At 35.8% G+C, this 14,320-nt stretch overlaps 1 protein-coding gene across 1 annotated transcript in view; it reads right to left on the reverse strand.

The window, feature by feature from the left end:
- Positions 1-14,320, reverse strand: part of ANO2 (anoctamin 2) — a 106,207-nt gene that overhangs the window by 25,523 nt on the left and 66,364 nt on the right. The window contains exons 16-19 of the mRNA XM_032440933.1: positions 13,140-13,341; positions 8,315-8,426; positions 6,943-7,000; positions 6,006-6,106 (exon numbers count right to left, since the gene is read on the reverse strand). Of these exons, the coding sequence (XP_032296824.1) occupies positions 6,006-6,106; positions 6,943-7,000; positions 8,315-8,426; positions 13,140-13,341 (473 nt within the window). The remainder of the gene's footprint in view (positions 1-6,005; positions 6,107-6,942; positions 7,001-8,314; positions 8,427-13,139; positions 13,342-14,320) is intronic.

Below are 14,320 nucleotides of genomic sequence, written 5' to 3' on the forward strand. Positions count from 1 at the left end.
GACGAGCTGAGGAATGTGACCCTCCCGTTTGTACAGTCATGCTGCAGGAGAAAAGGGCAGGCAGAAGGGGGGGGGAACCAAAGCAGACTCAGATTGCATGGAAGTAGGGTGGCATTACTTTCAGGGCAGCCCTCATAAAATATGTAATATAGTTAATGTATATAAGTAAAAAAAAAAAAGAAAAGAAAAATTATTATAGCTATTAATATTTTTATTAAAACAAAAAAGAGAGCAATAAAACCACAACAGTGGTTATTTGACCTTGTTTTTGTGAAACTAATGCATCAATCTGATTTGACTGAAGTGGCTGCAACTCATAGTGAATTCTCAAAGTGTTTGTGATTTTTTTATGAGATTTTACACTTCCTCTGCTTTTAGTTGTTCACAAATATACATACTGCTAAAAAGGAAAGACATAAAGTGTGAGTTTGAATTGAGGGATATTTTTCTTTGGTAAGATAGGTCTTATACAAGTCTAGTAAAGAAACATTATCAAATTTTTGAGTTGAATATCTGATTGCAATAATACATTATATTTGAAAATTCTCAGGTAATGTGTCAACTGAAAATGGATTTACAAATATATGAAAAAAATTATTTCAGCAATCTTGAAACCTGTTCTTAAGTTATTAGAATGGAAAGGTTGCTTATTTTTCACTATTCATAGTGTTTACCTTATATCAAAACACATAAAATTATTTGCTATGACTTGAGTTACCACTGAACTGCATTCTCCCCATGTCCTGGTTTCAGCCCAGACAGCATTAACAGAACACTGATGTTCAGTTGTTGCTGAGAAATGGGTGCACACAGGGGCTGGGCTTCTTGACAGAGAAGAGCAGCTGCCTTTAAAGCACAGGTCTGGGGCTGCTTGTGGCCTGTAGAACAGTTTACTAATAGTCCTTAGGTAAACACGGGTCAGTTCTGTTTCCCACATCCCATAGATCAGATGAGTTGGCATCTTAGTTTCTCCTTTTGACCATGGTTTTTAACAGTATCAGCCATTTTAGACTCAGTTGCCAAGAGCAGCTGCTTCGAATCCAGCCGAGTCAGAACTGGAGCGACAGATCTCAAAGTATAAGGATGTTTTAGGGGTTTCCTTTGCTGGGGAAACACCGAGAGAGAGAAATAAACCTACAGCAATTGGCAGCTCTTGTGAGAGAGACTGACAAGGCACGGCTGCTGCCAGGGCATACAGAGACCAAACCCATGCCCCTAAAAAGCACAGTAAGGTGGGCAGCAGCTGGAATAGTAGCTGAATTTGCTGCTGAGCTAAGACTGCAGCTCTAGCAAAGGTGGTATACACCATTCACAGGACCACCCTGGACACAACCAGTTTCTCCACCCAAACTGAGCTCTTGAAGGCAGAAGCAGCTGTGCAGACTGATCTGTGGGAAGTGCCTGGACCTTGCTCCTGGAGCAGAGGTGAGTGGAAAACTCGCCTGTGTAAGATGTGCCCAGGTGGAGGACCTCCTGTGACAGATGACTGAGCTGCAGGAGACAGTCAAAAGGCTGTGTACTATCAGGGAGGCAGAAATGGAGATATACAACTGGATTCACACGCAACCTGTATTGAATCCACAGTTTGGAGCCAAACAGCCCCAAACTCCTCCAGAAACACATCCAGTCAGAGAGAAATGGCAGACCACCAGGACAAAGAAGACTGCCTCAAAGTCTGAGAAGCTTCTGCAGAACCATACAAACTGTAATAAGTCCTCAAAACTGACTAAGGCAGCCAGACCAGCTCCCGCTTGCATAGCATCTGCTGCAACCAAGAAAAAGTGATAGGTGGGAGTAGTGGGTGATTCTCTTCTGAGAGGTACAGAGGCACCCATTTGTCACCCTGACCTGCTATCTAGAGAGGTCTGCTGCTTGCCAGGGGCCTGCATCAAGGATGTGACAGAGAGGCTGCCAGACCTTGTATGTCCCACAGACTACTACCTGCTGCTGCTGTTTCACATAGGCACCAGTGACACAGCTGTGAGTAACCTGAAGAATATGAAGAGGAACTACAAGGAGCTGGGAGCAGCAGTTAAGGACTCAGGAGCACGGGTAGTCTTTTCATGAATCCTCCCAGTTAAAGGCATAGGGTGGCAGAAGGCTGAGAAAATCAATCAACATTTAAAGAAGTGGTGTCTTGAACAGGGCTTTGACTATTTAGGCCACGAGACTAGTTTTGATAAATCCAGTATTCTGAGAGAGTATGTGGTTCATCTTTCAGAGAAGGACAACAAACTTTCCAATTTAGTCAGGAGAGTTTTAAACTAGGGTTGCTGAGGGAGGGTGTCCTCAACCCATTCTGCTTTGAGACAGATGACAGCAAGGCCTGGATTTGGATCACAGGCCAGGAAGACAGTGCCCAGAGTGCAGGATAAAGCAAACTGGTAAATTAGCCTCAATGAGAGTTCAATTCAAACACCTGTACACTAATGCACAGAGCATGAGGAACAAGCAGGAAGAGTTACAGATATGCACATACCTAAAGGGCTTAGTCAGTAAATGCTCTCAGGCACTGTGAAGATCACCTGTGACAGTCACCTAGAACCTAAATTCAAGCACTGCATGGTGATACCTTATGGAGAAGAGGTGTAAATGAGGAATCCACATGAATCTGAATGCAAGAAAAGACAGAAAATCTCCAGAATTCAGATACCACAGATGAATGCTTATTTCTATCAGAGGGTTTTTAAGGTTATTTTTTCTGTTAATACTTTTTCTTTTGTAGAAAGACAGTAAACTTTGGAGGGAGAAAAGTAGATAGGAATTAAGTACCTGGAACACCTATATTTAGGGAAGAGGAAGAAAGTTCAGTGACTCAAATTCTCCTGTTAGCTGCTTTGGGGAAAGAGCACTGAGAGTTTGATCTTTTCTTCAGTCATATTCCTGCATTATGTTCACATAATGAAAGAACTTCTCATATTAATGGGCAGAGGGTACAAGAAGAAAGCAAGGAGAGAATTGAAGTTCTTAAATTTCACATCCTCAACTATGAAATTAAGTCATTCTTTGCTAGTCCACTCAAACCTCCTGAGTTCTATGGGAGTTCCAGCTGTGTTTCCTAACTATTGAATGTTTTTAAAAAAAAATAAAAAATTACCCCATTAATTAAAAATAACTTTTTATGAAGTGCAACATAGAATGTCACAGCTACGGTGTGGCTTTAAATTGATTTCATTATCTCTTGGCATTCTCATCCAGCACAGTTAACAGCTTTCTGAAATAAGTGACAGAGACTAACACTGAATAAAAGGCTAAAACTTCTGTTTCATTGAATTAAATGGGAATTTGGTGATTAACTTCAATAGGGTCAGGATTTCACCTAGAGAGTATATCATCAAGGTCAAGGACAGAGAATAATAAAATATATTATTTTGTATTTTATTTTATCTTGTGTTTTGTTGAAGTTTTTTTTTGTTTGTTTGTTTGGTTTGGGTGTTTTTTTTCCCCCTCATTGAGTTCAGAAATAAAGAACAGAAGAAAAGTACTTTAGGTTAAAGCTTTCCAGACCTGCAGCCTTTTCTGGTCAATTTCCATAGAAACAGAAAAAGAATTATGATATGTGACAAATCTGAGTTCTGAATTCCAGCCCCAGTAATTCTAACACTGTTATGTTAATCTAACTGTTTTGGTATTCTTCAGAGCAGAAATGGGAAGAGACATTGCAGAAAGGTTTAGTACACTAGCAAGTCACATCTTTCATAGCTACGGGGTAATTTCTCCATAAACATAACAAGAAAGGGGAAGTATGTGTTCCAACGACCTTGAGCAATGCAGAACTGCTATCTGAATTTTAATTCCATAGCTTTTCAGTCAGCACTGATAAGCCATAAGGAACGCTTCAAATGGTGGCTCCAAACTGCTTGACCATTTGATGTGTTAGAGATGTAACGGATGGCTGCTGCTAATAAACTCAGTCTATAGCATACCTACTTGTGTTTTTGTTGTTTTGTTTTGTCTTTTTTTTCCTAGTGAAAGAGGTAGAAAATGGGAGTAAGGCTTTGTGATGTTCCGCAAACCAATTAAATTGTGATGGGTTTTATGACAGGTAAAATATGAAGATTTTCTGGAAATAACTCCAGAAATCTTCAGATTTTGATAAAGAAGAAAACCTTTTAGATCTGTGTCATTATATAATTTAGCAGAGAGATAATTCCATGTTATAGACACCTAGAGGACAGTTCCAGATTGTGAAGAATAAATCACCATTTATGATATCCCTTCCACCTCTCCATATGAGTAAGGCTGATTGCAGCACTTACACTCTGACCTCAGTGAAAATGCAGGGAGGCAAAGGAAGAATTCATCTTATTTAAAGTGTCTCTCAGTCACCTCCAAACGGACGCTAAGTAAGGGATAAAAATCGCAGCTGCTAAAACTGGAGATAGAAAGAGTGATCCATCTTTCTGCTACAGGACAATTTGTTACAGTGCACTATCTGAGTGAAAGCATACACTAGGAAATAGAAAAAGAACCCAGTTATGACATTGATACCTTGGGAAGAAAACAAAAACAGAAAACACTTAATGGTAGATGAATAATTCCCTAACATGGGAGATGAGGTTAGACAGGAAGCTCATGATCAAGCAGAAGAGGTAGCTGAGCAGAAAAAAATACACTAGGAAAGCATGAAAGAAAGCCAGAGGCTAGAGAGTGGTTTGTGTTAATCTACATATCTGTTATATCTGCTAACAGAAACAGTTACAGATAGAACGTTATATGGGAGAAACAGGCATGCTAGAAACTATGTTTGCACAACACATATGCAATGTATTTTTAACATCATAAAATTCTTATTAAAAAAGTCCAGTCACAGTATGCTTTTGGAAGATAGGGAAAAAAAAAAAAACAAAACAAAACTATCACACCATCACTCATTTACACTGAGAAAGTTTTAGGCCTTCAGCATGTCAGATATTTTGCAAACAACTTACCACCATTTTCTCAAAATAAACCACAAACACAATGAGATGTAGACAGAAAACAGGCCTCCCTTGTGAACTTTGATGCAAGGATAATTAAACCATCCATAATCCATATTTTATTTGTTTGGGAAGTTTTTCTCTGTATTTAAATTACTGTTAAAATATCTTGCCATGAAAGGGAATTACCCCTCATTTTTTAAATAGTTCATAACCTCCTAAGCATCACTCATTTTGGTTTCTTGTTAGTGTCATCAAGGTCTTCAGTAGTGGTGTGATTCAAAAGTTACATAAAGTAGTGAAAATATTCTAACTTCACTGGGGCTGAGACATGTGCCTAAGCCAGACTTTTCACCTAATACAATTCACAGAGCACTGCCACCAATAAGGATGATTCACTTTACAGAAACAAAACCTCTTAAGCAGCAGGAGCAGGACATTCTCAGTGAATTTTCCCACCTGAAGATCCCCTTGGCACTGTAGACACACAAAGAGATTTCTCATTGTGTTTGGAGCACTGGACACTGCAGGGAGCACACTGTGTCAGTCAACTGCTGAACAGCATAGCATTATCTCCCCTATTCTCTACCCCCTCCGTCATTCACAGGAATATAGAGGCAAATTATAACTGTATGAACTTCATATGTAAACTTTAAAAACAGTCATATATATCGCCTAATATATTTTAATACCTTTCAGGAACTATTGCTTTTCTCCAGACCATTTCTCCTCTAGCTTATACTAATTTGTATTCAGTGCTGCTACCCTCAAAGCTTTTCTAAGAACTCCCTAGTGATCTATCATGCCTTCCCTGGTTTTCAAGGTTTCTAAAATTAATTTAGATCAATTATATCATATACTCAATCTTTTTTTTTTTTTTTTTTCAGACATTTACTGAAGATAAAGCCAATCATTCAACATAAAATACAGCCACAATCAAAATCAAAAATATGATTTATCACCACATTCAATTAGGACTCACTGAAGTCAGTGATAAAACACCCATTCAGCTGAATAAAGATCAAGCCTGTAATTTACTGTGTCATAGGAATAAAGTGTGGCAACGGATAAGGCTGGGATACATACGGGATTCCAATTTCAAACAGATTGTTTTGAATCAATTGTTTTCCAAGCATAATGATGCTCAGCTGAATACAGAGTTCCATCAAACAGCCTCCTGGGGCACACTGTAATTAAACAAAAACATAGAGTGTGAAGGAAATAAGACAATTAATTTAAAAGTATCCACTTAGAAGAGTCCATATGAGCCTCTCCAAACCTGCACAAATTTATGCCAAAGTGCAGAACTCATTCATCAATGCAATTTCATCCTTAACAAGGTATTTTAATTCTACTCATAAAACCACATTACAGAAAATATAGAAAGCAGTGAAATAGTTAATTGTGCCCCTGGGCTACATATTTGCTTTTCAAATATTTACTGTATAATCAATGTAATAACCATAATGCAGTATTGCCAATACTCTCCCAACCTGATGTCACCCAAGGGAAGAGAAAATTTTCAGTCTTTCAAAGGCTTATGCATAAACTCTGCTGTAAAACCTTGGGTAAGTCTGTTGTTTTTCGAGGGGATACTGACAGCAGTTTTAAAGGAATGTTGGGGGAAAAAAGGTTTATGGATTTGCACAAAATGGCCATAGTTTTAGGCTATTAAAATCACTAGGTTTCTAGTAATTTATAGAATAAGAGCCCAGACTAGTTCTTCAGTTCTAACACAGGTTTCCAAAGGGTTTTCATCAAATCATGTAACATTTGTATCTTAATGGCTGTTTGTAAAACAAAGAAATTGTGAAGCTTCACCTAAGACGGACTGTCAAAATTGCAAGCAGAACATACAATTGTCAGAGAGAAAATTGGGAGTATATTTATTTATGCTGAAGTTTTAACAAACTGGTAAACTGGTTCTTAGAATTCTATTTTTCCCTCATTGTCTAGATTCCCCTGAAACACCATACATGTAACTGTTTCAATGATTTCTTTTTTCAATTTCTTGTGTACTTACTTCTTCCATTCGGTAACCTTCAAACACATATACATAATGACCAGGACGGCCAACAAATCTGAAAGTAATTACAACATAAGATGAATAAATAAAAGGTTAACTTCAGCAACATAATTCTTCTTTCATACTAGTTAAAACAGTGCAGAACTAGATGCTTCAAGTAATGAAATGTAAAAGACTGAAAACTTCAATATTTTTTTAAAATATTATGCCTATATGCTTTCACACTATGTATTGACAAAATAATTTTACTAAAATATTTTTCTGTGCTAAGAGAAAAAAATCTCTGTCCTGATAAGAGATCACAGACAAAACTGGCAACATGTATTCTAAATCCATGCTCTTGGCATCTGAGTAATGCCCAGAACTGAGGGCATTATTACAAACCTATGCATAATTAAGGTTTTTCTGACTAAATTGGGTCGATGTTCTTCTCACTAAATTGGGAGAAATAGTGAAATCAACTTTATTTTAACAATATGACACCAAAAAATGGTTAGAAAAGAAAGAAGTCAGAGATATTTTTCATTAATGTCTTATAATATTTACACCTGGTAATTTTTATCATTGATTCTAAAATCAATGACACTGCATAGGATTAGTGAACAACATACATTAGCTAACTTTACAGCCTCCAAAAGGAACATAAATTGATATGAAGCAGAATTCAGAAGATGCTTTAATTTTTTTTTCTGAAGTTTTAGCAAACAGTTATTTTAAGTTTTCCATTCAAAAGCATGTGAAATGCTGTGGATAATTGGGTCCCAAAGGACAATGATCCTGGACCCATAGGAAGTAACACTTTATTTAGCAGAACAGCTGAATTAGTTTTTTGGTTGATCAGTTTGTTTGCCAAAATATTCAACTTCCAATTGACTAAATGTGTTGTAATTTAACTTGGGTAAGTAGCACAAAATGTGAAGAAAGTGATAGGGAAAATAGTTTCACAATTTTAAACCAAACTGGAAAGTAGTGCTTCAAGAACAAATTACTAAAAGCTGAAAAGTGAACACATGTGAGAATTAGTATTCATCCATGGACCTTCATTTTTACATTGAAAGAAATTAGTTTCTAAGCTGTGGATTATTTTTAGTAAGAAAACTAAGAAAATTGCAATTCAGAATAATGCTCTGCTCTGAAGAGAGAAAGAACAGCACTCAAAACAGCATTCAGTGGCAGGCTCTCTCATTCAAGAGTTAGACAATTTTCGTCATAACTGATAAAGGTGGCCCAAATCAAAATTAGACAGCTTTTTGCCTGTATTTTTGAACACAGATCCATATCTCTGCTCATATCTATATGCATATCTTTCTATCCATCTTTATATAAATACATAAAAGACATACATAAATACATAAAAGATTTGTCCTACCTTCCTTTAAAAAAGGCAACATAAAAAATTGGTGCATATGAATTCACAAACTTCAAAAGGAATGCCTTCAAAATCAGTCTCTCCTCAAAAGTTTTCTCTGTTTTTGGTACCTCTGGAGAAGTTTATTAAAAAAAAAAAAAAAAGCAAACCAGAGAAATCAATTAGTAAATATGTAAACATCCATTCTATCCCCCAAATATGATAATAAACTACAAACTTCAGGTTCATATTGTTTTTTGTTTCATACTTTTAATTTCTATCAAAGCACATTAACTCCTTCACCACCTGACTCTGAATTTTCATAGAGTCTTTCCAATCTTCCAGATGGAACTTAAAGACACTTTGGTAGAAACATTAATAATGAGAACATAATGAACTAGATTTCAAGTTGCTTATGGTTGTCTATGCAGTAGGGTAGTATAAAGGACCAACAAATCCTGATAGCTTGCCTGATCTGACAATACCTCAGCTTTTTTTTTTTTTTCATCTTTCTCACTGTGTTGCTGATAAAACTAGGCAGACCACACCAGCTTCCTCTGCTTCAGGCCATGACTGTAAAATCTTAGCTCAAATCTTCAAGTACTCTGACATTCATGATTATACAATGAATATGATGATACAATGGTAATAAATATATTTTATTAATATAAAGTGTATATTGGTAAAAAATAGCAATAAAGTGGAGGGAGGAAGGAAGGCAGAAAGGGAAGAAGGGAGGGAGGAGAAAATGATAAAGATGATATAAAGATGATAAAGATACAAATTATATTTACACAGTTCTACTAGCTATCTAGAGTAAAGAAAAAACGATTCTTGTTATTCAACTGCATAAAGTTAAAGTGGAATATATGTATACATATATACGTACTCCTATTTAATTCAATAGAAACTACAACAGATACAAAAAAACACAAAAACACTGTTTCATAGATCAGATTCGCAACTACAAAACTCTAATTTTTCAATATAGTCACAATTAGCTATGTATTTTTGGCTGTCATAAAAATCTGCACCTGAGGAGATGACCCACTGTTTCACAGATGCTATGACGGCATCATTGCTAGGAAAATGCTGACCATGCCATCCAACTTTCAGTGTGCTAATCCACTGTTTGCTCTCCATAAACATTCAGCAAGTGTTAATGAATGCCAATGGATGCAATTTGTTCCACGTGGAGAAATTCAATTACACACTTCTGCTTCATACATATTTCTGTCAGCCAACATTTTGTCTGAGTGTCCCTCTGCTGTCACACAGTGACAAAATGTATCCAAATATTGTTGGGAAGGTTCAACATCTACTGTCACACCATCAACATCTGCCTCAGATGTCATGGGCCAATATAATAAAATAAGAGGCATTAATTTTAAGCAGCTCTCATATATTAATGCATATATCAGTTAAACAGTTGAAGAAAGCATTAATACTCTCTGTATGTGAATGATGAAAACAAAGCACATAGATTTTCTTTCAGAAAAATATGAATAAGACTTTTTTCTATAATGAGATCTTCATTTAAAGATTATATCTGGGCTAAATTTTGTATGCTATGCTCATCATGAGCTATCAATTAATGTAAGAGCAAATAATTTTACTATGCTATGTTCTTAACAGAAATTCTGTAGTAGAACTGATGAGATAAATCCAGAGCTCTAGCTTTTAAGAAATTCATTAAAAATAGTGCTATGCTTGTGCAAATGTTTTTTGTTTATATTTCTTTTCTTTTAAAAAGAAGAGAGAAAGAATGAAAGAAACATGATATTTATTTGAACACTAAAGAAACGGCAAAATGCTGATAAGCCTCACAGCCCAGTGTTATTTGTGAACTTTTTAAGCATATTCTCATAAAAACAACATGTACTCTGATAATAATACTTATATATTTGTATAGAAAACCCAAATTAAATCTGCAAACAATTTGAAAAAACTGTAGATGGCCCCATATGCCAGACAGATCCATAGAACAGCTCTGAGCAACAGGAATATCCAGTAACATCACAGCAGTTCTTATACCGAGAGAGAGAAACTTTGGCTTTTGCCTTGTGCAGAACTCCCACAAAGATGAGATCAGCCCCTGGACAAAAATTTGCTCACCATATATGGTTCCAGAGACTCATTCAGCTCCTCACTCCCTCCCTACTCTGAGATATGCTAATACCAACAGAAGTATGCACAGAATTCACCCTATAGTTAGAAGAGTCCATTATGCAATAAATCAGTTCAACTGGAATAGGCACATTAGAAAGAGAGAAAACTCTCAAAAATAAACCCAATAAACTCATAATAAATGGTTGTTTATGCAGCATGTTACACACACATACACACATACACACACACATACACACACACACTAAAAATGTATCTGAAACATTCCAGGTGGAGAGTGAGCGCAGATATCTGGTGTGGGTCTTAGTTCAACATAGACATTGCTGCCTTTGTAAGACAGAAACACAAAAAGCTTTAAACTTGTCTCCATTTGACTGATCCTTCTTTAATCTTGGTGAAATTCAGAGTGAGAAAATGAGTTCTAAATCAAGTCTGTCATTATCTGCTTACTGAAGGTGACATGTTCATCTTTTCAATACCAGCATATAATCTACACTTCTGCTGTTGTGATCTGGAAAAAAGGGGTATCATTACCTTGCTTTGCTGTGTATAGAAGCAGATGCATTACTTTGATCCTATGAAGAATACAGTCAGTATTGGTGGAACTATTCTTGTGCTTACTGATGTGCTTAATTTTTCACCCAAAGCACTGAGAGTGTTTGATGTTGGAATAGAACCCTATTTTGTCAAGAGCTGTTCCTCTTACCCAACAAGCATGCTCCTCAGCTTTTGTATTAGCTGCAGTGTGAAAAGAAAAATAAGCATCTCTTGCTCTGTACCAGAACAGTGAAAGCTCATAATGTAAACACTTATCACCATTAACAAATTTTATTAAAATAAATAAATAAATAAATAAATAAATACTTTATATATATATATATATATAAGAGTTGGTATCTGAGACAAGCACTGGAGAAAGCTGACTGAATGAACCTTCTAACTTAGGTAATTTGTAATACTTGATGTTACTCACTGGATCCTTCTTAAACAAAATAACCATGAGGTTAATTAGGAATGCTAGTTGAATAAAGCTAGCAAGATTAGAAAGTAATGCAAAGTAATGGGGAGAATAATCTGAAAGCAAGAAAGAAATTCTTCTTTCTCTCACAATTCAGAGTTTCCTTCTGCACTTGCCCCACACATGCAACAGCATTTCCCAGCTTTTGCTTGGAACCCTACAGGGAGGAGAAGCCTCAACTTCTTTTCTTTCTACTGTTTCCACACAGCAACATCATGCCCTAGAAACTGTGCCTTTTCTTACCTGAGCAGGTGCAATTAACAAAATTGCTCAGGTCATGCACAGTTTGTAACTTTTCAGTTATATGAAAGCTGAAAATCTGGATACAGTTTTGGCCTGAATGATAGGAAGCATGAGCTTCATTAAATTAGCACAGAGTTAGTTTATGTAAATCTTCTGCTAGATTCTGTCCAAAGGCTGATGCCAAATAGAAACAAACAAGCAAACTAACTCCATATGGTAGCTTTTTTTTTTTTTCTTTTTTTTTTTTTCCCCAGAATCCTTTGCTTATTCTTCTGTTCTTTCAAGTGCTTTTGGAATCTAATATAAATGTTAAGGCTGTCCTTATTGGTACTTCAAAAATTCAGGACTTAACCTATAAAATAACTACAAAATAAATAAATAAATAAATAAATAAATAAAAGAGAAAAAAAATAAAAAAGTGAGAATAAGAAGCATAAGTTATCAGTTCCTAAGTTTTTAGATCCAAACAGCCTCAGATCCCTGCAGTTTCACATAGGAGGCAATATAAGATTTTCAATAAGTCAAGTTCCAATTGTCAAAAAGTTTCTCATTTGTCTGCCTAAATTTAGATACCCAAAAATTAACAAAGCAGAGCACTTATTACAATTATAGGCATCTGTAGTCACTGACTTTCTCTTAGTCCCGAGAATAACTGACTTCACTTTCCTAGTGTTTGTATCATCTAGAATTATAGGTAATATAAAAATATGGGAGTCAATATTTAATGATAGCTGTAAGAATCACATTGTTAGAGACCTATAAGTAGACAGCCTTGGCCTAATCTATATAACAAAACAAAACCTCAGCCTAACCTTCTGCTGTTGTCAAAGAACCTTTAAATGATTCTAATTTATTATCAGAGCTATTACAATATGACATTAAAAAAAAAAAAAAAAAGAAAAGAAAAAAAAAAGAAAGAAAGAAAGAAAGAAATTCAAACTCTTACTTAAAACAGGTATTATCATTTAAAAAGTACAGTCTGGACATACTCCTGTAACAGCAGAAAAATTCTTTGACCTGATAAAAATCATACTAGATAAATAACATAGGAAAAATTTGCTTTGTAATAGTCAGCAATGTCTTTATAACAACCCACTGACTTTCAGCTCCTGGAGGTAAAACTATATATCAAAATGCATACCAGCCCAAAAATTCTGAACTAATTCTAGATCTTGGTATAGAGCCAGTGCAATGCAGAAATACCAGCTGAGATCCTGGACTTAGCGCAGCTGTATTAATGTGGCGTTATGGCCAAGCTAATTAGTCCTACTAGCAGCACACTGCAAGCTGTGGCTCAAACCTCCAGTTTACAAAGGCATGTCTGAGCATCTTGCCCCATATTCCTGAATATTTTCACTGACACACTTCCACGAGAAATATTCCTATTAGAACCTCCTTGAATACTCTCATGCCAACATGTGCAATGTACTAATGAGGAATGTGGTGAGTTAGCTTTACCAATTTCTGTCAGCCATTTCGCAACAGCTCCATAAATTTCATCAAGTATAAGTATCACAACGAGATTAATGATGACAGCAGTTGCAGTCACAGTCACTCGAACATTTGACCTGGTTGTCTCATTCGTGCTGAATGACAAAGCTGCTGATGTAGTAATGCGGTATACGATCACACCAAATACTGCAGAAAATGTCAGTGTAATCTGCAAAGAAATATACATACAGGTTAGTTTAATTACAATACTGGCTTTTAAGCAGAAGCACTGAATTATATGTTCAGTTTGTTCTATGACTTGGAACTCTGTGGTTATTTCTTCAAGCAATACAATAGTAACGGGAAAATTAAGCTAAAATTTGAGAATTCAAAACTAACGGGGACATAATAAAGAAGATGGATGCAGAATTGTGAGATAACATGACAATTCCTTTAAAAAGTGCATTTCCTCTGAGTTTAAAGCTCCAGAAATTATCCATTCAGTTCTGGTGAAACTCAGATGGTTCAGGTTCAAATGCAGGTATTAACAAAATCTGGCAATAGGTTCTGATGTTTTGGAATAGAGGACCTACATGTGTGTGCAGCCAAGGAAAGAGGTCCTACAGAAGTGCCACTTTACTGTCTGATAACAATTATGTTGCTGAAACTATTGCTACTAATTAAAACATACATAAATATTTCCCTTACTATTATTATTTAGGATTGAACAGTTATTAGAGATTCATTTCACATTCCTATCCTAAAAATCAGCTAGTATCTTAGGGTCCTTCAGGGGCTGACTGGCTTACAAGATGAGGAAATTCAGCACGTGACAGAAAGTCAAATTCTCACAAGAAAAATTTGAATTTCAGAATACAATGTTTTTCTGATTAAAGAAATTTTCTAAAACCCCCAAGAAAAGACCAATAACATAACACTTAAAAAATAGCCATTTTTCATAGCCATATCAAGAAAGAGAGAGAAGGTATATTTTCCCCTTCCATTTTTGCCTTTGGCAAGTATTCTAACTGGTATTCATTATTCTATGTAAAACATCTTGAGATCCTCAGATGAAAAAGACTACTTAAATGTGAATGATCAGACTGTTGTAACTATTTCAGTGGGCCTAGGAGCCAAGGTTCAAAGCGCAAGTTTAGCAAAATTTAACTATTAATTTTGACTCAGTAAAAATTTATTGAATATGAATT

Source organism: Coturnix japonica, chromosome 1 (assembly GCF_001577835.2).
Source record: "Coturnix japonica isolate 7356 chromosome 1, Coturnix japonica 2.1, whole genome shotgun sequence".
NCBI classification, from domain to species: Eukaryota; Metazoa; Chordata; class Aves; order Galliformes; family Phasianidae; genus Coturnix; species Coturnix japonica.